The 23,334-nt window shown below is 43.2% G+C and overlaps 1 protein-coding gene across 10 annotated transcripts in view; it reads right to left on the reverse strand.

The window, feature by feature from the left end:
- BLNK (B cell linker) overlaps window positions 1-23,334 on the reverse strand; it is a 101,422-nt gene that overhangs the window by 70,174 nt on the left and 7,914 nt on the right. For 4 of the 10 annotated variants that reach the window (XM_082722106.1, XM_082722107.1, XM_082722104.1 and 1 more), the window contains exon 1: window positions 1,553-1,837. The exons of 2 other annotated variants lie outside the window; for them this stretch is intronic. In XM_082722106.1, the coding sequence (XP_082578232.1) occupies window positions 1,553-1,599 (47 nt within the window). In that variant the 5' untranslated portion in view covers window positions 1,600-1,837. Of the gene's footprint in view, window positions 1-1,552; window positions 2,332-23,334 lie in introns of those variants that run through there. 4 more of the 10 variants (XM_082722100.1, XM_082722105.1, XM_082722103.1 and 1 more) reach the window with 4 other exon arrangements.

Genomic DNA, 23,334 nt, shown 5'->3' on the forward strand with positions numbered 1-23,334 from the left:
GCTCCTTTCCTTTCCCTTCTCACTGGTGTGTCCCAAATCTAGGCCTGTAATGCCAAATGCCCGCATTACAGAGTTTCTCTGCCCCCAGCTCCCTGCCCCTCTAGTCAGGCCATCCTCTCACCCTTTAGAAAGCTTGCTGGCATGACATCTCTAACCCTGTAAACCATTCTCTGACCCCCCCATGGATAGAGCCCGCACCGTCCTTTGTGAGCCAGCCCTACCCTACACATCCTACCTTATCAGGGCCTTTTGGAGTTCTACTCCATAGTCTCTGTTGAACAGAACACTTTCATCATCCCAACAATGAACTGAAATCAAGGCCAGCCTCAAGTGTCAGTTTCTCTATTTCCTTCCTCCCAGCTCATTGCTTTTCCTCCAATTCTCACAGACTTTTGTCTCACCCACCTCTCAGACCTAGCTCTAGAAGCATCTTCTCCATAAAACCTTTCCCAGCTACTCCAATTCCTTTCTTATACTCATTCAGTCACTTATTACTTTCATTGATTCACATGCCCCCCCTCCCATGAGGTGTAATGACTCCAGACCAAGGGAAAGACTGAGGTGCCTGCTTGCCCCATCGGTGGTCACACCACAGCATTCACCAAGACGCCCTTGAAATGGCTGACCTCGCCGACGGAGCCTTCCCATCCCAGATCAGCAGTTCATTTCAAACCACCATTTACCAAGCATCTACCAGTTACAAGATCCATAATCTCACTGTGAAGGGCAGTCCTGGTGCCAATTCCAGACTAATTTCTCTTAATTTTGCCGCAAAACATCTAATTCTCCAGCTCCTTATTATTTGTGAAAATGTACTTGCTACACGTGTCACATTCAGTCTTTCATAAGACTGAAGTTCATGGTAGTTGGAATATAAAACACTCACTGAACATTTAAAAGTTCCAGTCTCCATAAACTATGATGCTGTTACAATGAGACAGAAAGATTTTCAAAATCAAAATTTGGGACATGGTCTTTTCCATAGCTCAGAGGAGTTTTTGATTCTTGTTCCTTGGGCCACTTCCAGTTTTTTCTTTCTAAGTGGCTTTTTATAGATAATTGTTATACTGACATAAGAACACTAGAAGAACAGACCTCATGTCCCCAAGCATTTGTGATGTACACCCACAAAATAAATAAGAGATAGTACAACTATAATGAACACAAATGGTTACAACGTTCCTTAAATTAAACATTCAATAGTAACCCACAATAAAATGGTTAAGGATTCAGATCAGACAAACTCTTCCTTAGGCTAGTTTGTTGTATTCAGACTCTGAAAGCTCAGCCCTTGGCTTTTTTTTTTTTTAAATGTCTTTCCAGAATTTTCTACCTTAACCATTCAATGGTAAAAGCCAGTTAGAATAAGCCCACTTGTTCCTACATATTTCTTTAAAAACTTAATCTACTTCCCTATAGCAATTGCCACCCACTGCCTTAAAACTAGCAAAGTATTCCAGGATTTCAGTATTTCTCAGATGCAGTAGGAGCATTTAAAAAAAAAGAGAGAGAGAGAAGAAGAAGGAGAAGTATTAGATGAGGAAAATCTTACCTCAACTTCTGACTGGCAGGGACAGTTATTTTATTAAGCTTGTCCATTCTTCTTGTTAATTATGAGGGCCACGAATAACCATCAGTGGTCATCAGCAGTCTCTGGCCCTCCTAGGGAGAAGCATGGCACGCCTTTGATCTTAAGGGTCCCAGTCACTTGAGTCTGATTTCCGAGAGTGCAGGCTGCTGGCAAACACCCTACACTAGGGAGAAGTAAAACTTGCTCGAGCACATAGTCAAGTTTCATGTTTCTACATAATCATGTGATCTGGGTAGCCAGCCAGCTTGGCTGATTACTCCACGTTGTGTAAACTTTAATAGTGAAACCTATTGGACATGCAAATTTCTTTGCAGCTGCTTTCTTTTATAACCAGATTTGTAACCAGACCAGGGCTGGCTTCTGGCTGGTCACTACTTCCTGTTATCTCAAACACATATAGTCCTGTTTTCAGCAGGTGTCGTTCTGTCCCCAGTACATTCCTGGGCTTAAAGGAAAGCAGAATAATCAATTCCATCAAAAGGTCTCTTTGGGACTTTCTGCTCATTTGCATAAATCCATGGATAAACGTTTCCACTTAAAGAACTGTGATACGGAAATGGCATTTCTGTACTGTCATTTAGAGAGCAGAAGGCAGTTTAAGGTCAGGGAGGAGGAAAATGAGAGGGATGGTTCCTTTTATGTCTGGGCACACGTCCCTGTGGCCAGAAAGAAAGCCCCGCTCACCTTTGTGAGGAAGGACACAGTAGAGACTCCAAGTCACCTCTCCTGTTACCCCAGGCTTGGCTGAAGATAGAGGAGGAAACGGGAGGCAGAGACAAAAGGAGAGGCCTGAAGTAGGTGGGGTAGGGGGAGGGATGAGGAGAAGGGGAAGGTGGGGGTGGGGAGGCAGCAGAGGCTCTGGCAGAGGTAGACTTTAATAGTGGTAAATGAATTTCTTCCCCTCTTCTTGGATCAAACAGAGGTTCTGTATTTCTCTAGGTCAGTCTGGATTATTCACATTCAGAGAGGTACTGCCTCTCAATTTCTAGTTAAACCAGATGGATGTTCAGGCACAGAATCTTCAGAGCTATTAGAGGGTGGGGCCCTTCTCCTTGGCCAAGCCATTGAATTGGCCAGGCCAGCGAGAGAGCAATCTTTCATGAGAAAAATGCAAGCACCTGCCCCTTACAGTTGTTTATTTTCCCCAAACCAGAAGCTCAGTTTTCAACCCTGGATATCTTGGAGTGTGTCTGGAAGGAGTTCTAGAGCCTCACCCACCTGTCGCCATAGTTCTTAACTGGAAGAAACTAGTAGATGGGAAGGGTGAAGGGAAGGGTTACAATGTCATCAAGGATCAAGAAAATCGAGCCTGACTGAATGGGATGATGATAACCAACCTGTTTCTTCCATATTACTGTAAAGTGCACACTGTCAGCCACTTGACTTTTCTCTCAACCAACAAATCTGCTTCGCACCTGGACTGGCAACTTCTTATTTCCCCAGAGAAAAAGAGCAAGGGCAAGAGTTACACTTCTGCTTTTTCTTTTTACAGCCACTTCTTTCTTCTTTTTTACTGTATTTAGTCTGACATAATAAAAATGAGAGTCTGCTTTTCCAGACTGGACATTTTGCCAGTAGCAAAATGTGTGGTGCGTAGTGTGACCGCCATAATGTTCCAGGTTGTCGCGACTGCTTGGCAGCTATAACCAGCTTCCCAAGAAGACTAGTGCAAGCCTGGAGATCGAGGATGCCAAGTCAGCTAAGGACTCATAAAAAGAGTAAAGCCACGTGACATGGTTTCCACAGCACATGGAGAACAACCTACCATAATAAACACTCTGTCTCAATTTACACAGCACAGTGGACATGAAAATTAATGTCTAGATGAACAGATGAAAAGTGGATTATCCCAACCTTAGAGAAAATTTGGAACTCTCTATACTGTTGATAAAATTCACATAGGTACAATCACTCTGGAAACAGGCTGGTAGCACTAAAGTAATTTGGGCCATCGACATAACAAAGCAGTACAAATATACCATGTACACCAAGGTCATGTGCAAATTGTTTTGGAAGCACCATTTCTAAAGATTTTTTTTTTTTTTTTTTTACTTGAGAGAGAGACAGTGAGAGAGAGCATGAACGAGGAGAAGGTCAGAGAGAGAAGCAGACTCCCCATGGAGCTAGGAGCCCAATGCGGGACTCCATCCCGGGACTCCAGGATCATGACCCGAGCCGAAGGCAGTCGTCCAACCAACTGAGCCACCCAGGCGTCCCAGAAACACCATTTCTAACAGAAAATTTAAAAACACTGGAAATAACCCAATTGCCCATCAACAGGAGAAAGAATACTTTAATTGTGGCATATTGATGCTATGGAGTCCTATTCAACAGTGACAATGAGTGAAGTGTAATTGCATCAGTACGGATAAATAACAAAAATAATTTGTGCAATAAAGGCAAGTTAAAGAAGATCACACATCATGATTCCAGTTATAGTAAGGCTAAAGACATGTGAAAGTAACTAATACATTATTTAAGACACACACGCATATGGTCAGAGGGAGGGAATGATCAATGTAAAAATCAGGTGAGTGGTCATCAGGTGAGTGCTGGAATACACAGGGCTTCAAAGGCAATGGTGGTGTCCTACTTCTTACGTTGAGTGGCAGGTATATAGATACCTACTGTAGGTATTAAACATTTAACAAAAATAAATAAAAGAAGATATGGTCTAGAATTATGCGGCAAAGCCAGGACCGCCTAGGTCTCAGTTAGTCTATGAGATGCTGAGACTTGAGAGTAAGGAGATGCACTATACTGGAGCTTGGAGATGAGACCCCATCAACCCTAGTTTCTCTTGGGTCTTTCCTTGCATCTGTGAATGACGACAAACAACAACATGCTACTGAATGCTTTCCATGTTTCCATATGATGACACCCACTTCACATGGGAAGAAACCGATTTGTAGGAAGGTAAGGTAACGGGCTCAGAGTTCCACCACTCATACATGGAGGAGCTGGGACTCAAACCCATGCCTGTTTCTGTAGTCAAAGCTGAGAATCACAGGGCTTTCCCATCACAAGAGACGTCTGTGATTCAGCAGAGGGTCCAGCTCTGCAACAGAGGCACCAACTTATCCATGACCTTGGGTGAATCACTTAGTCTCCCTGACCTCAACTTCTCATCTTTAGAGAACAGAAAAGGGATTCAAGGAGAACTCAGGCTCCTTCTGACTTGGCATCTTGGACACTGGCCCATATGCACAGAAACTGGATTCCACCAGGGGACACTGGCCCATATGCACAGAAACTGGATTCCACCAGGGGAAACACCTGAACAGTTTCCAGAAGAGAAGCCTGAGATGGTCTTTACTAGATTGCTTCCCAGTGAGGGACTAGGTGGTTGTGGCAGGTTACAGAGCCTTGGAAGTAGTACAAGTCTTCACCAGAACTGAAAATTCAGCCATTCTGCTCTGCCATCCACCTGCTGATGGCTTTTCTCCTGCTAGGGCTGGTTTAGACACACTGCCAAAGTAGGCAAGTGGTGACGTTGGCACTATGTAGTATGGTGTTTTGTTTTGTTTTTTTTAAAGATTTATTTATTTTAGAGAGTCAGAGCTTGCGCATGCAAGCAAGGGGAAGGGCAGAAGGAGAAGGAGAGAGGCTCTCAAGCTGACTCCCCACTAAGCGTGGAGCCTGACATGGGGCTGGATCTCATCCCCCCGAGATCATGACCTGAGCCGAAACCAAGAGTCAGGTGCTTAACCAACTGAGCCTCCCAAGCAGCTGGGTTCTGTGTTCCTAACCATAACCTACTCCCATGGTAGTCAGCCTCACAGCAATTCTGAGGGGGGACTACTATTATCATTCATAATGTGAAGTCTGAGCCTCAGAAAGGTGACATAACTTACCTAAGCCCACCTCGTCTTCCTGCTCCCTAAGCCCAGCCCCCTAATGCCCAAACCATTCACTCTTTTTCCTTCTCTTGTGCTGGCTCTCTTCCGTGGGGTGGGATGAGGTGGGTGTCCTATAGCCACAGTGGCCCTGGCAGTTTTCTGACACTGCAGGCCAAAGTCACTGCTGGCCAGGCCTATGCCTGGTTAACTGGGCAGTGCTCATGGACAGCCCAGACAGAGGCAGGCTGGGAGGAAGCTGAGGGAGGAAGACTGGCCTCGAGAGCAAAAAAATAGCAGAAGAGGCCAGAAAAGGCAGAGAGAAAAGGAAGTGTGGCAGATGCAGACAGTCTGTTTTCCTCCTTTGTGGGGAGTAGAGTCAGGAAGGGAGAAAGAAGGGAAGAAGGAAGAGGGAAGAAAGATGAGAGCACATCGGTAACCTGAGCAAATGCACACGGGCTCCTTGCAGCTCAAGGCTTCACTTTTTGTGAGATGAATCCCTTCCCTATTATACCCATTCAGTAAACTCAAAATTCTGTATGTCAAATTGGCCTGGAGGACAAGATCTGTTTCACTAGGAGACCAGCTTGGACCTTAATAGCCTTTACTTTTGTATCGTCCAGGTCCCTGGTTGGCAGGGACATTAGAGTAGCCTGTTGTCAGGATGGACAACTCCTGGGCCACTGTCATCGCCCCCTCCCTTGCCTCCAGCCAATCTGCTAACCAGACTCTCCTTTGTAGTATGCACAAGGTCACCTCGGCCTTTGCCAGCCTGAGTCCTCACCAGGATCACCGCTCAGCCTCCTAGGACTCCTTGGTAGCCAGATCCACCCTCATTCTTGTTCCCAGCCCACATTCCCAGCTGATGACTCTTCTTAAGGATTCAGAGGCTTTTCTCCTAGAACCGAGTCTGAATGTCATTCATGCTCTTCTGTGACCCAGTCTCACCTTCAGATCCATCTTATTTCTCACTATGTCCCAGCAGGGGAGCATCCCTTTGGGGGGTCTTCAAACACTCTTTTCTCCTCATCAGTCACACAGCCCAGCCACCAGCCAGCAACAGGGCAGGAAGCAGACACCAAGAATCTGTGGCAATTAGGAGGCCCGGTTGTTTCCATCATTCAGGGCTGTGAAGAAGCCAGAGAACAGGCAAGAGTGGGGATGCAGAGTGCTCTGTGCAAGGAACAGGAGCATCAGAGGTATGGAGAGCCAAGGTAAGGCTCACAGCCTCCAGCGATTTGAGCTTCCAGAGGCCAGAAGTCCTTGGTAGCAGATGCTCTGACTGATTATTATTTTCTGTTATCTTTTGTAAAGTGAGCCTTAACTAGTTCATAGTCCTCCAATCCAGGCAGTCCACCTGGGTTTAAAGGGTTGCAAAACAAAAGCAGACTTGAGCAGATGGGGAGACATTTCATATTCTTGGGTAGAATGACTCAATATCATGAAGGTGTCCATTATCTCCAATTAATATATAAATTCAATATGATGCCAAAAGATAAAACTGGATTCAAACCTCAAACCACCTACCAAAAACAACTCCCAGTGGATCAGAGCTAAGTGTAAGAATGAAGAAAACACAGTTAAATTTGACAACCTTCTGACTTTAAATCTAGAAGCAATAAAAGATTGATAAATTTAACAGAGAAACATAAAGAAATTTTTCATGGTGTAAAAAACATCATAAGCGACAATCTCACAAACAAACTGAGGGTTGCTGAGGGGATGGGAGTAGGGAGGTTGGTGGGGTTATGGACGTTGGGGAAGGAATGTGCTATGGTGAGTACTGTGAAGTGTGTAAACCTGGCGATTCACAGACCTATACTCTTGGGCCTAATAATACATTATATATTAATTAAAAAATTATAAATTAAAAAAAAAAACATCATAAGCAGCATCAAAAGACAAAGAACAAATTGGGAGTAAAGAACTGTATTATGCATCACAGATAACAAATACAGAGATGTCTAGAGATAATACTAATATTAATACTATGTACAGAGATCAGAGAGATATACATCTCTACTAGATAAAGAGCTCCTGCAAACTGAGATGGGAAAAAAGAAAAACCAAGATACAAGGTGATCAAAAACCATGACCATGAATGGCAAGAGGTCTCTGAACGAATGAGAAGATGCTCGCTCACACTCCTCTGAAAAGAAAGATGATCACCAGGATGAAGAGACAGCTCACGTGTCAGACAAAAATCTAAAAGTCTGATGGCAGGGTGCTCTGAGGACACGGGCACCCTTTGCTGACAGCATGTGACAGTCTTTACAGAGGGCACTGGCCATGCCTAACAAAACTGCATGAATTGACCTTCCGACTCAGCCACCTCACCTTTAGGGCCTTCCCCTGCAGATGCACGTGCATGCCTGCCACCCCCACCCCAGGCCACATCTGCACACAGTTATTACTGTTTTACTTGCAACAGCGAAACATCGGGAAACCTAAATGGCTATTAGTGGGGTCTAGCTGAATAAATTTTGACCCGTCTTTATGGGAGAGTTCAGCATAACCATACAAAAAGGTGTGAGCTCCAGGGTTCTCAAGGTCTGGGCAGGGTCAGTTGCTTTTGTTTTTGTTTTTATCAAGAAGATAGAGAAAGTTTATAGACACACACTTACTGTAAAAATAAACATAAACCCGGGAAGGATAAACGAGCTGCTAATGAAAATAGTCACCAACAGGAGGCAAAAGGGAGCTGGAAACAGCAGAAGTGATAAGGATTAGACTTTCTGAATCTTTTTATGGTATTTCAACTTTTAAACTAGGTTTGACATGTCCCAAAAACAAAAGTATGGCAAACATTGTGAAAAAGGCAAATATTACCTATAAAAATAAACAGAAACAAATGAATGTAAGTGGTAACATATCCCAGAGAAGAGGATTATCTTGACTCTTGGACCGAGTCCTCTGTACATCCTCAATAAAATATTTTCTAAGAACGAAAATAAGTGCAAAGAAATCTCAAATTCCACTCACTCCTTTGACTCTGAGTAATAACATATGCATGAGGATTTCTGAAATGATGTCAAGCTATGAAAATGCACCGAGGGACCTGAAATGCACCTGAAATCCCCAAGGGAAAGATGCCAGTCTGAGAAGGCTACATCTTGTATGGTTCCAACTAGATGACATTCTCGAAAAGGCTAAATGATGGAGCGAAGGAAAAAGATCAGTGGTTGTCAGTCCTACAGTCTCTTGCACATTATTGCTCTGCTTCCCACTGCATGTCTTACCTGTCTGCACCCAGAGCCCTGGCCTCCCCACGCCTCACCAACATCTCCTTTCCTGCTGGCCCTGGGATGGTTCTCTGGACAGTGGTATTCCACTATAGTGCAGGATCCAGATTAGCCAGATTGCAAAGTGCCTATAAATTCGGTTACATTTCAAGGCCTTACAGAGGGCCTTGTTTGTCAAATCTGGTTTGTCAAATATAGTTTGACAAATCTGCAATAGGCCTTAGAGAGGGAGTTTGTCAAATCATAGTTTGTCAAATCTGCAATAGGCCTTAGAGAGGGAGTTACCAGATTCAGCCAAAAAAAAAAAAAAAAAAAAAAAAATCAAACACAGAATGCCCAGATCATTGCAGATGGCCAACAGATACTTTTTTAGTAAAAGCATGTCCCGAATACTGCATCATGTCCTGTATTTTATCTAGCATTCCAAAGACGAAGAAATCAAGGCCCAGAAGGTGAACTGACTTGCAAAAGTCCACTTTAGAGAAAGACCACAAACCAGAAAAAAAGCAATAGCAGAAATAATGAAGACCACCTTATTCCCAACTGATGTACAGTGTTCCGTTTTGCAAAGATGTCTGTGGGCAAGACATTTTGAATTAGAGCAGGGAATCAGATTGCTTATGAAAAATGTACATGCTTTTCTCTTTATTTATTCTATTTACAATTTTTTAACTTAATAATTTTGTTCCCAAAGTGAAATGGCTTAAATGAATCTTCACAGCTCCAACCTCAGGTTACCTGAATGGAAGAATTCAAATTCCCTTTTAAGAAATGGTGTATCAGGGATTGACAGACTGGGAACAACCAAGAACGCCTTTGCTAGCCTTAGAGTTGTAATGAGAAAACTCAATACATCACTATCATCCTCCCAGAGCATGACTTCCTGTCTCCTGTGATTTCAACATTTTTTAAAAAATATTTAATTTATTTGTTTGACAGAGAGAGAGAGAGAGAGAGAGAGCACAAGCAGGGGGAGCGGCAGGCAGAGGGAGGGAGAGAAGCAAGCTCCCCACTGAGCAGAGAAGCCCAATGTGAGACTCGATCCCAAGACCAAGATCTCAAGTCATGGGATCATGACTTGAGCTGAAGGCAGATGCTTCACCCACTAAGCCATCCAGGAAATCCTCAATATTTTTCTCTTCTGTAAGTCAGAGGACCCCTCATGTAAAATGTAACAAATATTTATAGAAAGCCATGTTATATAAAGAAATCATCATAAATGTTCTATAAGGTTACTATTTAAAGAAATCTGTCAAATCAATCAATAAATGGCTAATCGCCCAGTAGAAAGTGAGCAGAGGGCACAAAAGGTTAGCTCTCAAAAGAAGAGGGGCAAATAGCTGATAAGGAAGCTCACAATCTCACTAAAGCAAAGAAATGAATTAAAGCGAGTATAAGTACCATCTTTTGAATCTATCAAATTGGTTCAGCTTTTAAGAAGTGATCAGCTTCAAGTTTGTCAAAGGCACTATTAAATGGGTACCCTTGTGGCAGGAAGGACTACAGATCGAAAGAAACATCCCAGAAGGCAATTTGGATCTTAAAATGTAAAGATGCTCAAAAGAATAAAGTAAAATTTTAGAAATTTTTCCTGAGTGTAGAGTTATTTACAATAGTGCAGAATTAGAAATGATGTAATCATCTAAGAATAATGTAGTAACTAACATGCAAGGTGCCCAGGTGGCTCTGGCTCAGTGGGTTGCTGGATCTAGCTCATCCCAGCTCTTGGAAGACCATTAAATTTTCAGAAATGTTGTGAACCTATTGTTAATGTAGCCATTATTTGAAAAATAAATTAAATAAGCTTTAAATAAGTTATATTTAAAGCAAAGGCAGTAGATATTCAAAACTTATCTCTTTCTGATTATTTTAATATATTTTACTAATCTCTGTGCCCTTGAGATTACACACCCCTACAGCATCTGTCTCTAAGGTGGGAAGACAACGTAGCAGTCGGCCACGGTACATCTCTTCCTAATTCCATGTTCAATGACACTGTTGGAGTTTGAAAGCAGCCACGGTCAAAGTATTTACACCACAGGAGTTGGCAGAAACTGAAAAACAGGACTGTTCAGGTTTTTGTTTGAAAGCTAATTATTAAACTTTTACCAACACACCATCACTCCAGCTGCTCCAACCTCAGTTTCAAGTACAATGGGATGGTGACAGCACCCTGAAAAATGAGAGGTCCATCCCCCCATGTGGAATATTTTGGCCACATCTCCATCCCTAGAGCCAACACCAAGGCAAGGGGGAAGTGATACCCATCTTCCATCTTGAAGCTGGGTCAGAGGCCCACCCTTGATCCCCACACAAAAGTCAGGGCTGTCACTGGAAGAAGGGAGAATGGCTACCAGAGACCCGCAAAATATAGCCCCCATGGCTTATAAAGCAGGAGCTTACACTTAGTATCTATGTCCCCAACCCACCTCAAGGTGTCTTTCTTCTATACATCATGGATAAGAGGCAAGTGGTTCCGGACTAGTGAAGGTCTTGGTATGTGGGGAGAGAACCAAGAACCTACGGGTAGGTTCTGATCTGAGACTTCTTCCTCACAGTCTCCAATCTTCCCCTGCAGTGGGATGATGTTCCCACTAGTTCCCCTAGTTCCCAGTTCTTACTGTTCATAGTTTGCTTCCAACATAGACAAAGGAGACACACATTCTTGAGTAGGTTCCTGAAATTTTAAAAAATGAACTTAAATTATTTTTTCTTTAAAGGGTTCCTAATCAAGTGGGGGAGACATACAGAGAAATAATTATGAACAATGTGAAGTATGCTTTCACAGAGATAGATAGATATACGCTGCACTGAGAGCTAGTGGGGAGTTCGGAAAACAGGGACAGCTCCCCAGAGAAGAGGACCTGTGGGCTGGAGCTTTCCATACGAATAGGAAGCTTGTGGAGAGGAGCAAAGAGGGACTTTCTCTTCTAAGGGAACAATATGAGCTCTGGCACCACAAGGTCACCCAGCTTCATTTGCTCTCTTTTTCCAAAACTCCAGATACCTCAAGAAAATTTCCCCTTCTCTCTTGCTCTCCTTTCCATTCTAAGCCACAAATAGACCCACACATGGGAGTGCCACAAAAGCACTGTGTGGTACACCCCTGCACGGGGGAGGAAGAGCACCCGGGCTTTGAAGTGGAGCAACCAAGGGTTTGGGTCACTGATGGGACCCCCAGGCTCCTTGGAAGCCTCCAGCTGCTTCCACTGCCTCCTTACATGAAACCCATCCCTCTTCCAGGGAAGCACTCAAAGGAAACAGGCTTTACTTCTTTAGCACTTTAGCTCTTCCCTTTGGCTCAATTACTGTGTCTCCATAGCAGACATTTCTGCAACAGTCTTTTAAGCCTGGGGACCAAAGCCCCATTTATAGCTTTGCTTCTATGGGAAAAAGTGCTTTCAAGTTCCAAACAACCAACTTACAAATAAATGATTGAACTCGATGAGCTTCCTGTGATGCTTTGCACACTTCAGTGCGAAAGGCTGGTAAGTGTGTGTGTGTCTGAACATTTCTAAATATGGGTGCCAGGTGCTACATTTTCAGACCAACCAAGTGTGACATTTTTTTCTTTCTTAAAGCAACAGAATCATCTCTTGGGTGAACATGTATCAGTTTAAGAGAAAGTTGGTGAAAGAAATAGCTGGGACCAAAAATATAATATAGTAACGTTGAGAATTCAGGGAGAGAGGTATGTATTTGCAGAGTATAAGAAAAGAGGCTAACTTATTTTTTAACTTTCTTATTACAGGCTCAGGCAAAACAGTAAGGCACCTGCAAGCACGGAGAGAGAGGTGTCAAAGCCACCGAGCAGCTGTTTTACTTTGAGTCTAGCAGTCACCAAGATGAGGACGCTCGTCCACTGCAAAGCAAATCTGGACACACCAAAGTTTTTAAACCACACAGTGGAGAGAGCACAGAGTCTGTCTCCCTGAGAAGTCAACAGCATCAGATAATGCACTCATCAGAGAGGGTGATCATGCAAATTGCTCTTTTGCATCAAAAGAAGACTCTTGGGCTCAAAACTTGATTCATTTCACTCTCCCACCCTTGCTTCCACTCTTTGCTATACCTTGACCTTCTCTGTTCTGCCTCTTTATTTTTCTCTCATTTCCTCTAGGTAGAGGGGATGACGTGGTTGAAATTAATGCTCCTGAACCAAAGACATTATTTCAACTACGTTTTTATTCCTTTCACAACTATTTATTTGCTGTTGTTTTTTTCAAGATTAATACTTTTGTCTATACGTTGACATGATGAAGTACTTTTCCCCCATAAACATTGCCACGTAAACTTCTACATCCCTGAAGGGTAGGTGTTTTTTTTTTTTAATTAACATATGCTGTATTATTAGTTTCAGAAGTAGAATTTAGTGATTTATCAGTTGCATATAACACCCAGTGCTCATTCCATCAAGGGCCCTCGTTAATGCTCATCACCCAGTTGCCCCATCCCCCAACCCACCTCCCTTCCAGCAACCCTCAGTTTGTTCCCTATAGTTAAGAGCCTCTTAATGGTTTGCCTCCCTCTCTGTTTTCATCTTATTTTATTCTTCCTTCCCCTCCCTCACATCCATCTGCTTCGTTTCTTAAATTCCACATACGAGTGAAGTCATATGGTAGTCATCTTTCCTTGACTGATCTATTTCACTTAGCATAAGTGAAAGTTCCATGACATCATTGCAAATGGGAAGATTTCGTTCTTTTTGGTGGTTGAGTAATATTCCATTGTGTGTGTGTGTGTGTGTGTGTGTGCATACATACATATACATACACATATACCACACCATCTTTATCCATTCATCTATCGATGGACATCTGGGCTTTTTCCATGTTTGGCTATTGTAGACATTGCTGCCATAAATATTGGGGTATAGGTGCCCCTTGGAATCACTACATTTGTATCCTTTGGATAAATACCTAGTAGTGTAATTGCTGGGTCTTACAGTAGTCCTATTTTTAACTTCTTGAGGAACCTCTGTTTTGTTTTCCAGAGTGGCTGCACCATTTTGCATTCCCACCAACAGTGTAGGAGAGTTCCTCTTTCTCTGAATGACAGGCATTAAAAAAAAAAAAAAAAAAAAGACAACTGATAAAGACCTAATTAAAATTTTAAAAAATAACCTTACTTGCCCTTCTGAACAAAGTCCAATATTTCATAGTGAGCAGGACTGACTGTATCTTTTGTGGGATCTGGTACAAAATGAAAATGTGAAGCTCCTTGCTCAAAAATTATTAAGAATTTCAAGACAGTGACAGCAGAATATTGAACCAAGTAGAGGGCTCTTTTGAGGGTGGGGCCCTCGGTGACCACACGCCTGTGGAGCTGGCCCTGCTGGAGGGTTTTTATGAACGAGAGTACACATGCATAGACCCAGGCACAATTCCCTAAGCTGGTATAGAATTAACCAAAAATTCATGGTGAAAATGTAACAATGTGATCTCACAAAAAAAGTGCAAACATCCTCTGGTGGTTTCCAATACACTTCCTGAGAATTCACTTATTTATAATGACTGACACAGAGACAATACTGTAATTCGTTACAGCACCTGGGCCAACTATGAATTGGGTGTTCTAGGTGACCTGTTTTCAAGTTTTTAGAACACAACAAAATACACTTAAAATGTGCTAAACATGGAAGGAATTTTGTCCTTGGAGCCTTGCAGCATTTGTGTTCTCAAAAATACGGAAGGCATCACAAATTTGCAAGTCATCCTTGTGTGGGGGCAATGCTACTCCTCTCTGTATCATTCCCGTTTTAGTATCTGTGCTGCTGAAGCAAAAGCCTGGAAGGAATTTTCAAGTCACCCTTCCCCCGGGGCTGGAAGCATCTGTAATAAGGTGTGTGGAAGAGCTCTGCATGCTGGGAACTGAGATCTGCCTTAGCCACTGCTAAGTCATTGTAACTGATCAATGCAGGCATGGGTATAGCCAGGTTCACAGCATTCTGAGTGCATTCCGAAGAACAGGTTTCTCTGGTTCCAACAACTCAAATCACAGTGATATTTTTCTTCCTTAAGTGCCCCACACCTGCTACGCAAACAGTAGTTTCATTCTCTCCTGGCTCTTCTGCTGCTGGTCTCATGGACCAGTCCCTTACCTCCGCCACTGCCAACTCCTGCTGTTGGTCTCATGGACCTCCCCCGCATCCCCCACCAACTCCTACCAAGTCCCCATCCAATACCCGCAACCCCTGTCCTCCTAGGCAATCTCTCTTCCCCTTGTGATAATGGAGTCATTGTCCCACATCCTTTCTTGCAAACTTGGCAGAACAGCAGTGGCATTTTCCTCTGCCCAGACTTCTGCTGGTTTCAAAACGGGGAGGGGCATTTGTTCCCAGGAATGGGGAAGGGTCACTGCCGAGACCCAAGGCACACCTGTCTCCAGCAGGACTGGTTGCAGATGATGCAGACTGATGCAGACTGCATTCCCCGGGGGGCAAACACAAGCCACCATCATATATTTACACTTCTTCCTCAATTGCCTACTCCAGTCTTCAACCTAGTCTCACGTGAGAATGAGGCCTGCATTTATGAGTATCGCTACTTCAGAGATGAGGAAGCTGGGTACCCTAAGAAGACAAGGGACTCTAACTAAGCACTATACTACCTGATGCTCAGCCTTTATTCTGCACTGCCCAAAAAACTTTGTTGCAAAGTAAATTTAAAGCAGCAAGTTTTTAACATTTTCTAGGAAATGATTATATTTACAAGGTTGCAAATAAATGCATTCACTCTCCTTCTGGTTCTCCCTTCCTCCACCAAGGTCTCCCCCCCTACTCCTGCTGATTCACCTCCTTCTCCCTCAAAACCCAATGGATGATCTAACTTCCTAGTCTTCTCTTCCTTCCTCTACTCAAATGCTGTCAGAAAACAGACTAATAAGCAAAAAAGCAGCAAACCCACAACACTCCCCAGTAAGGAGAAAGAAGCTAACCATCTCTAAAGAAGTTGGAAGGATTTCCAGAAGGTTAATAAACTGAAAATTCTAGATCTGTGTTGCCTAAATTAACCGGCAATGCTGTACCAATTTGTAAAACTTCAAATAACAAATGTGCCCACAGATCGGTATCATTTATAAAGCTCTTTCACATATATTAATGCATGTGAACTTCACAAGATAGTATGACATAGATGCTATTATTAGACCCATTTTATAGAGGAGGAAACTGAGGCACAGAGCAGTTAAATTACTGGCCCACCATTACTCAACAGAAGTGAAGTCAGGTTTTCTGACCTGGGAATCTGTGTTCTTTCCATTCTCCCACACATTTGGTTGTTGAACTACATTTTCAGAACAATGGACCTGTATTTCTTCTTTTTCCGAATGATAAGAGACACAATTCAGAAAGAGCTACAAGCCTCATCTAAAGTCTTGCAGCTTGGATATCCTCCTGCTGCCAAATTTAGAAGTCTCTGACCTTCTTTCAAAACTTAAGTAGGTTTCAAATCAGTGGAGAAAATATGGATTATTTAATAAAAGAATCTAGGACAACTAGGAAGCTACTTGGGGGAAAGAAACTTGGATCCAGTATCCCACTTTTACACAAAAATAAATTCCAAGCAGATTAAAGATGTAACCATGAAAATAAAACTATAAAAAAACTAAAGGAGACCATGAATTTTGTTTTCCTGTCAGAGTCTCAGTGTGGGAAAGGGCTTTCCAAATCTGACACAAAATGTAAAAGTCATAAAAGAGAAGATCAATATATTGGTAATATAAAAAAATCTGTATGTTTAAAAAGCACCACCATTAGCCAAATCAAAAGTCAGAGAACAAATATGGGCAAGTATTTGCAACCTATATGCAGGAAATGGCTAGTTTTGCAATAGGTAACCAAGTCCCAAAATCAATAAGAAAAAAACAACACACCCAGTGGAAAAATGGGTACAAGATATAAATGGATGCTTTGCAGAATTAGAGCTCTTAAAGAGATGGAAAAGATGCATGAACTCACTCATATTAAGGAAAATACAAATAAAAACTCCACTGAGATACGTTTTCCTGCATGCCCAATTGGCAAAGATCCCCAAAGTCTGATAAGGACACTGGGGGTTAAGAGGATGAGAAAATGGGTCCATTCCCACCTCTCTGTTGCAAACCTAAGTGTAAATTAGTACATCCTAAATGGAGAGAAATTTGCAGATGTGCAAGATCTATAAAAATTTAAATGCACATTGGAGGATTTCCGCCAATTACCTGTCACCAAGGGTGATGGTGAACCTCTACTTGGCTCTAACCCTTGCTGTCGCTCAGCACCAGAGCTGGAGGAGGCCAAGGCCAGAGCAACCCCTGCCTATATGCTCAACAGACATTCAGTGAGTACCTGTGAATATAAGTAACACTTAACTTTCCTGGTAAACTGGAAGAAACTGTATAATATTCACGTTTTATGTATGAGGGGACTGTGGCTCAGAGAAGTTAAGTTGCCAGTCCAAGGCCACACAGCTGCTAAGCGGCAATCCGGGCTCAAAACCAGAACCCACCTCTTTCCCTACAGAACCCCTGCCTCCAGCAGCTTCCTCTGCCCTTTTAGGTTGCCATCCGAAATCCCAAAAGCTCCGTAAAAGGAGGAACCCATGTGACACAATGGAGATCCCTAAAATTTGCTAAGCCAATGAATGGATGGGATAATCTCATGCTGGCCTTTGTGGATAAAGAAGATGCTGCCCTTTCCCTGCATAGGGAAAAAAAGAAACTACAAAGCAGGAAGTGAAGGAGCAAGTTTCAGGAAAATACAAATATTTGGTCCATAACAATGGACAAAAACAAAAGCAAAACCAAAAATCCTGCTTGCTTGCTACAACTGTACATTGCCATATAGCTATCTGAGTTTTTAGAACTTCAAGGACCAGGCTCCATCCCAAGCCAAGGGAGGCTGAGTCTCAGAGGCTGTTGGTAGGCTGAGCATCCGTCGTTTTCCCAAGCATCAGTTACCCCCTCGCATTGCAAGAGTTGTGAAATCAGGGGAAGCATGTGAAACATTTTTTTAAGTGAAGTAGTTTATTCACAACCAAATGCTCTAGACTTTTTTTTTAATAGAACTTGGCTTAATTTTTACCCAGAAACCTACTAAGACAGAAAATGCTGACACCAAGTGGAAACAACTAGAACTTCCATGCATGGGGCAAGTCCTTAGAAATGAGGCTCAGTTGTACCTGACCAGATCACTAAACAGCTGGGGGAGCTCCTGGCAAATTGGCATGTTAACAGCACCACTGATGTTAACAGCACCACTGATGTTCATTCTGCAGCATTTCATATACATCTGTGTCAGGATTTGCTTTCAAGAAGCTGGCCTACCTTCCCTGATGCCAGGTGCTGCCCACTGCTGGCCTGTTCTAGGAACCTGTTCACAGGGCCTCGCCTTTCCTTGCCTTACAGTGTGTGGATGTGTATATACCCAGGGGCATATGCAAATGGATTTATAAGCTCAATGTGTCAGGCTGCAACATCGCTCACCTTGTGCGTACAGAGAGAATTTGAACTTTGTTATTTTGACAAGAGAAGAGCAGATTTTCTTCTTGCTGGAATGTGGGTAAAGAACTCAAGTTTAGTGCCATCTGGCCATCTCAGCCCAATCTAAATTGTCCCATTAAGTAACTCTCTTTCTGCTTGGATAACTCCAGAACAAGATGGCGCCTGGGTCTAGGGGAGAAGCATGTGGCCACTGGCTCACGCGGTGCTGACAAAGTGGAACTATGACTCAAATGACAAGAATGCCTTCTCCCAAAGCCCTGCTTGATGCTGCCTGGTAAGTGCTGGGTGAAGCAAGTTTAAGTCGTAAGGAATGTTGAGGAAAACATTAAAAGTAATGATTTCACAACAGATGTTGGTGAGCATGAGGAGAAAGGGGACCTCTCCTACACTGTTGGTGGGAATGCAAGCTGGTGCAGCCACTCTGGGAAATAGAATGAAGGTTCCTCAAAAAGTTGATAATAGGGCTACCCTATGACACAGCAATTGCACTACTGGGTATTTACCCTAAAGATGAAAATGTAGTTATCTGAAGCGGCACCTGCACCCCAATGTTTTTAGCAGCAATGTCCACAATAGCCAAACTATGGAAGAGCCCAGATGTCCATCGACAGATGAATGGCTAAAGAAGATGTGGTGTATATATACAATGGAATACTACTCAGCCATCAAAAAATGAAATCTTGGGGCGCCTGGGTGGCTCAGTGGGTTAAGCCACTGCCTTCGGCTCGGGTCGTGATCTCAGGGTCCTGGGATCGAGTCCCACATCGGGCTCTCTGCTCAGCAGGGAGACTGCTTCCTTCTCTCTCTCTCTGCCTGCCTCTCAGTGTACTTGTAATTTCTCTCTGTCAAATAAATAAATAAAATCTTAAAAAAAAAATCGCAAACTTTATAAAAAAAAAATGAAATCTTGCCATTTGCAATGATGTGGTTGGAAGTATAGGATATTATGCTAAGGGAATAAATTAATCAAGGAAAGACAATTATCATAGGATCTCACTGCTTTATGGAATTTAAGTAACAAGGCAGCAGATCGTAGGGGAAAAAAGGAAAATAATGAAACAAAATGAAACCAGAGAGGGAGACAAACCAAAACAGATTCTTAATCTCAGGAAACAAACTGAGGGTTGCTGCAGTGGAGGCGGTGGAGGAATGGAGAGGCTGGGTAATAGACATCAGGGAGGGTATGTGCTAAGGTGAGTGCTGTGTACTGTGTAAGACTGATGAATCACAGACCTGTACCCCTGAAACAAATAATAGATTATATGTCAACTTAAAAAAAAAAAAAGTAGTGATTTCATTAATAAGTTCAAATATCAAAAGGGAGTAAGTAAAGAGCTATGTCTCCATATCTTTTCAGCTTTCTATGAAGGCAGACAAAGTAGAGTTAGCAATGGCAGTCATCCACAGTGAAATCCTAAACCAGCAGTTGCCTCAGCCGTGGCAGCACAGCAGGGTAGCTGTGGTGCTTGATGAAAACCATGGATGGTCTGCCTACCATCACCTTCTAAGATTCAGCCTCCATTATCCTGGAATGGAACCTGGTTCCTGATGTTTTAAAAACTCAGATAGTTTGCAGCACCTTGGTAGCACAATCAGTTAAGAGTTGGACATAATTTTGCCTCAGGTCATAATCTCAGGATCATGAGATCAAGCCCCATGTTGGGCTCCATGTTCAGTGCAGACTCTGCTTTAAGACTCTCCCATGCCCCTCCCCACTCTCTAAAATAAATAAGTAAATCTTTAAAAAAACAAAAACAAAAAAACCTCAGGTAGTTCTACTGTAGTCAGAAATACGAACCAAAGTTCTTAGTAGAGAACGAATATTTATGTAGCAATGTTTGCATGTAACAAGTAAACAGTGTTTTTTTGGTTTTACTTTTATTTTTTACCCATTGTTGTGGACTGAATGTGTCTCCCCAAAATTCACATGCTAAAGCCCTAATCCCTGATATGGTAGTATTTGGAAGTGGGGGCCTCTGGGTGGCCATTAGGTCATGTGGGTGGAGCCCTCATGAAGGGGACTAGTATCCTTATAAGAAAAAATATTAAAGATCTCTCTGCCATGTGAAGGTACAGTGAGAAGCCAGCCATCCGCAAACCAGGATTGGGTTTTCACCAGGAACTGTATTGGTCAGCACCTTGATATCAGACTTTCTAGCCTCCAGAACTGTGAGAAGTTAATTTCTGATTTTTTTTTAAGCTGTCCAGTCTATGTTATTTTTATTTATAAGCAGCCCAAACTGACCAAGACATCCACCATACCATGCCCCGGTATCCCAGGAGACTCTTAATTTAACATCTATAATTTAGTGAATTTTCCTCTCAGAGCTGCCGGGCTTTTCTTGGATTTTTTCTGGAACTCTCCCTATTCTCTCCCTGTGTCCTCCCCCCAAGCTGAGGCGAGCTCCAGCTGAAGTTCTCTAGGTCGGACTCTCTTCTGCCTTTTTTCAGTAGAGCTCAGACAAAGGTTTATTTCCTCTGAGACTAAGTAACCTGCCACCCCAGAAAATTTTTGAAAGGAAACAGGCTCTTTTGCATCACAACTGAGCATCAAGTTTATACAAGTTAAAACACTTTGGTCAAATATAATCACATCACTTAGCATATAACTCAAAGCTGAACTATAGTCTCCATAATTTAAAAATATTGAATATAAAATTTTCTGTTATTTTTAGAAAGTAAACAATTGCTCACAAACTTTCATGAAAAAAGGTTAACATGGCAAAAGTGAGTGCCTGCCTCTCTCCCTATTCTCTTTGAGAAATATACATTCAGTATAAATTTCTCAAAGTTGTTGCACCCAGAACTGAGTTTTATCCCCTATTCACCAATGTGAGATTGTTTCTACTAAGCCTGAGCGGTTGAACCCCTTTTTCCTCCCAGGTGGTGATAAAAGACTTTCACTTCCTGGCAGGGAATAAAAGGGTTTTGGCTGCATCCCCAGCAAAACCAGCTTTAGAGAAATGGTTTGGCACAAACATTTGTGGTCCCGAGCTATTCTCTTCTGTGCACCACTTCTCACTGGCTTCTCTGGATGGAAGAAGAAAGCTTCTTAAGCCTGTCATTAGGGACTGTCACCTTCCCACAAGGACAAGTTCTACACCCCTTGGGATATACAAAGAGGTCAAGGGTGGTCTCCTGATTGTGGAGAAAGTTATAACCTTGGTAGGAAGATAAGCACTGCTTACCTTAAAGAAAGGTGGTTAGAAGACAATCAAAATAGGTTAAGTGTCAAATGCATTTTCTTAGGACAAGTTTATAAGATCCTGAAATGAGGGTTTGTGTGCAGGAAGCCTGTCAGGGATGCCAGTGGGATCAACAGCTGTTGGGGGTGAAGGAAATGACCCAAGTAGAGGGGACAGTTGCTCCACAGTGCAGACAGAACCCAGGCCTCAGCTGATCTCATAGTATGCTCTGGAGCTGGGGGCAATGGGGATGACTTCAGAGTTGTCATCCCTTGAAACAAGATGGTCTGGCCTTCATAACTGGCCCTGCACCCCACCACCAGTAACGATGTGGCTGTCCCCGGGGAAGGTTCTGCCTTTAGGCCAGGTGGCTCCCTTTGGCAGTGAGCCACCAGCTCGAAGCACTCCCTGCAGGGGAGGAAACATGTGCCTCAGTCCTGAAAGGGGGCTGTAGGCAGCATAGCAAACAGCCATGGCAGGGACATCTGTGACCGTAGTAATGTTTACAGCAGGAGGGAGGGACAGTCTATTCCTAAGGGATGAGGAGCATCCGGGAATTTGAAGCATTCTGTTAACATCAGCCTCTGCTTCCCCACTCCTCTGATCTGAGACCATCTCAAATCCCAAGATTTATAAATACTGTTAAAGCACAGAATTGGCCCCATAAAATCTGATAAAGAATAACTGAACTCTTCAACTGACTCTTTTCAAAACATAAAGGCCAAACACACTTTAAATTTGGTTTAATTCTACCCATTCACAGTTTTGGCTGTGATCCTATTGTCCTCCAGTTCACTGTCTAAATGACCCCAGATTCTTTCTTTTCAAAGTTGTTCCTTCCTGATTTGCCTCCTTCTGTCCTATTTGCCCTCCGTCCCCAGCCCCACTGCCATTAGCTTCTTTCAAGTCTTTGCCCAAATGTCACCTCCTCAGTGAGGCCTTCTAATAGTCCTAGATGAAACTGCCACCCCTACTGCCCCCTCTATCCACTCGAGTCTTTCCATAGCACTTACCACCATCTGGCCTACTCTAGTTAATTATTAATTGTATGTATTGTCCGTTTCTCTTTAATAGAATGTAAATCCCACGAGATCAGGGATTGACTCTGTTCTTTTATTGAGTAGAAGAGTTCCTGGAACAGAGTAACCAAGCAATAAATATTGGTGAATGAATGAACGAATGGCCCCAGTTTCAGCCTTCATCAGCTCTCTACTGACTGACTGCAGTGGTTTCATAGCTGGAGTCGGAGCTCTGGATCTCCACATGTCTGAGGAGTCCCCTCTGATGCTTTATACCTCACTGCTGGGCTCACTTGCTCCCACCACTATCCTGCTCAGAAGCTCTTCCAGCTTCCTGGTGCCGACTTCAGCGTCAGCGTTCAGTGTTCTCAGAGATCTGGCGTCTCCCTCCTCACTCTGGAATGGCAGGCTCTGTCCTCTGTGAGCCTCGTTCTGGCCCCTCCCCTCTTTTCCTTGAATTCTGCCAGCAGGAGACTATAAGAGGGGCAGCTTCAATGTTCGCCAGGTTCTCTGAAGAATGAGCATGAGGATGGCCACTGAAGACCTTCATAAAGCCTGACACCTTTCCAGAGGACCATGATGGCTACTCTATCATCATAATGTGATGATACCGTAAAAGTTCTCAATGACCTTTTAAGTGTCCCGAAGGTAGGAGCTAAAGAACCAAGCTCCATTCTCCTGTTTACAGAAATGAAGCTCATCTAGTGACTCAGATGGTGTCATGGTGGCATGGTGGAGCCAGCCAGTGCCTGCTGACAAAAGCCAAAGGCTAAATGTTCTGGAACTTTGCCAGTCAGCTGTCTAACATTCATCCTGGGTGCTTATGTACCCCCTGTCCTTATTGCTGGTGTGTCATGCAGAAGGGACAGCGATGTTACTGGTTATCTCAGAAACACCATCAAGTGACAAGGAGATGATTAAAAGGATCTGGGGAAGAGATGAAGGAGCAGCTTGGGGAGTGTGGGCTCGTAGTTCTGTTTT

The sequence above is a fragment of the Mustela nivalis genome, assembly GCF_964662115.1.
Source record: "Mustela nivalis genome assembly, chromosome: 2".
NCBI lineage: Eukaryota > Metazoa > Chordata > Mammalia > Carnivora > Mustelidae > Mustela > Mustela nivalis.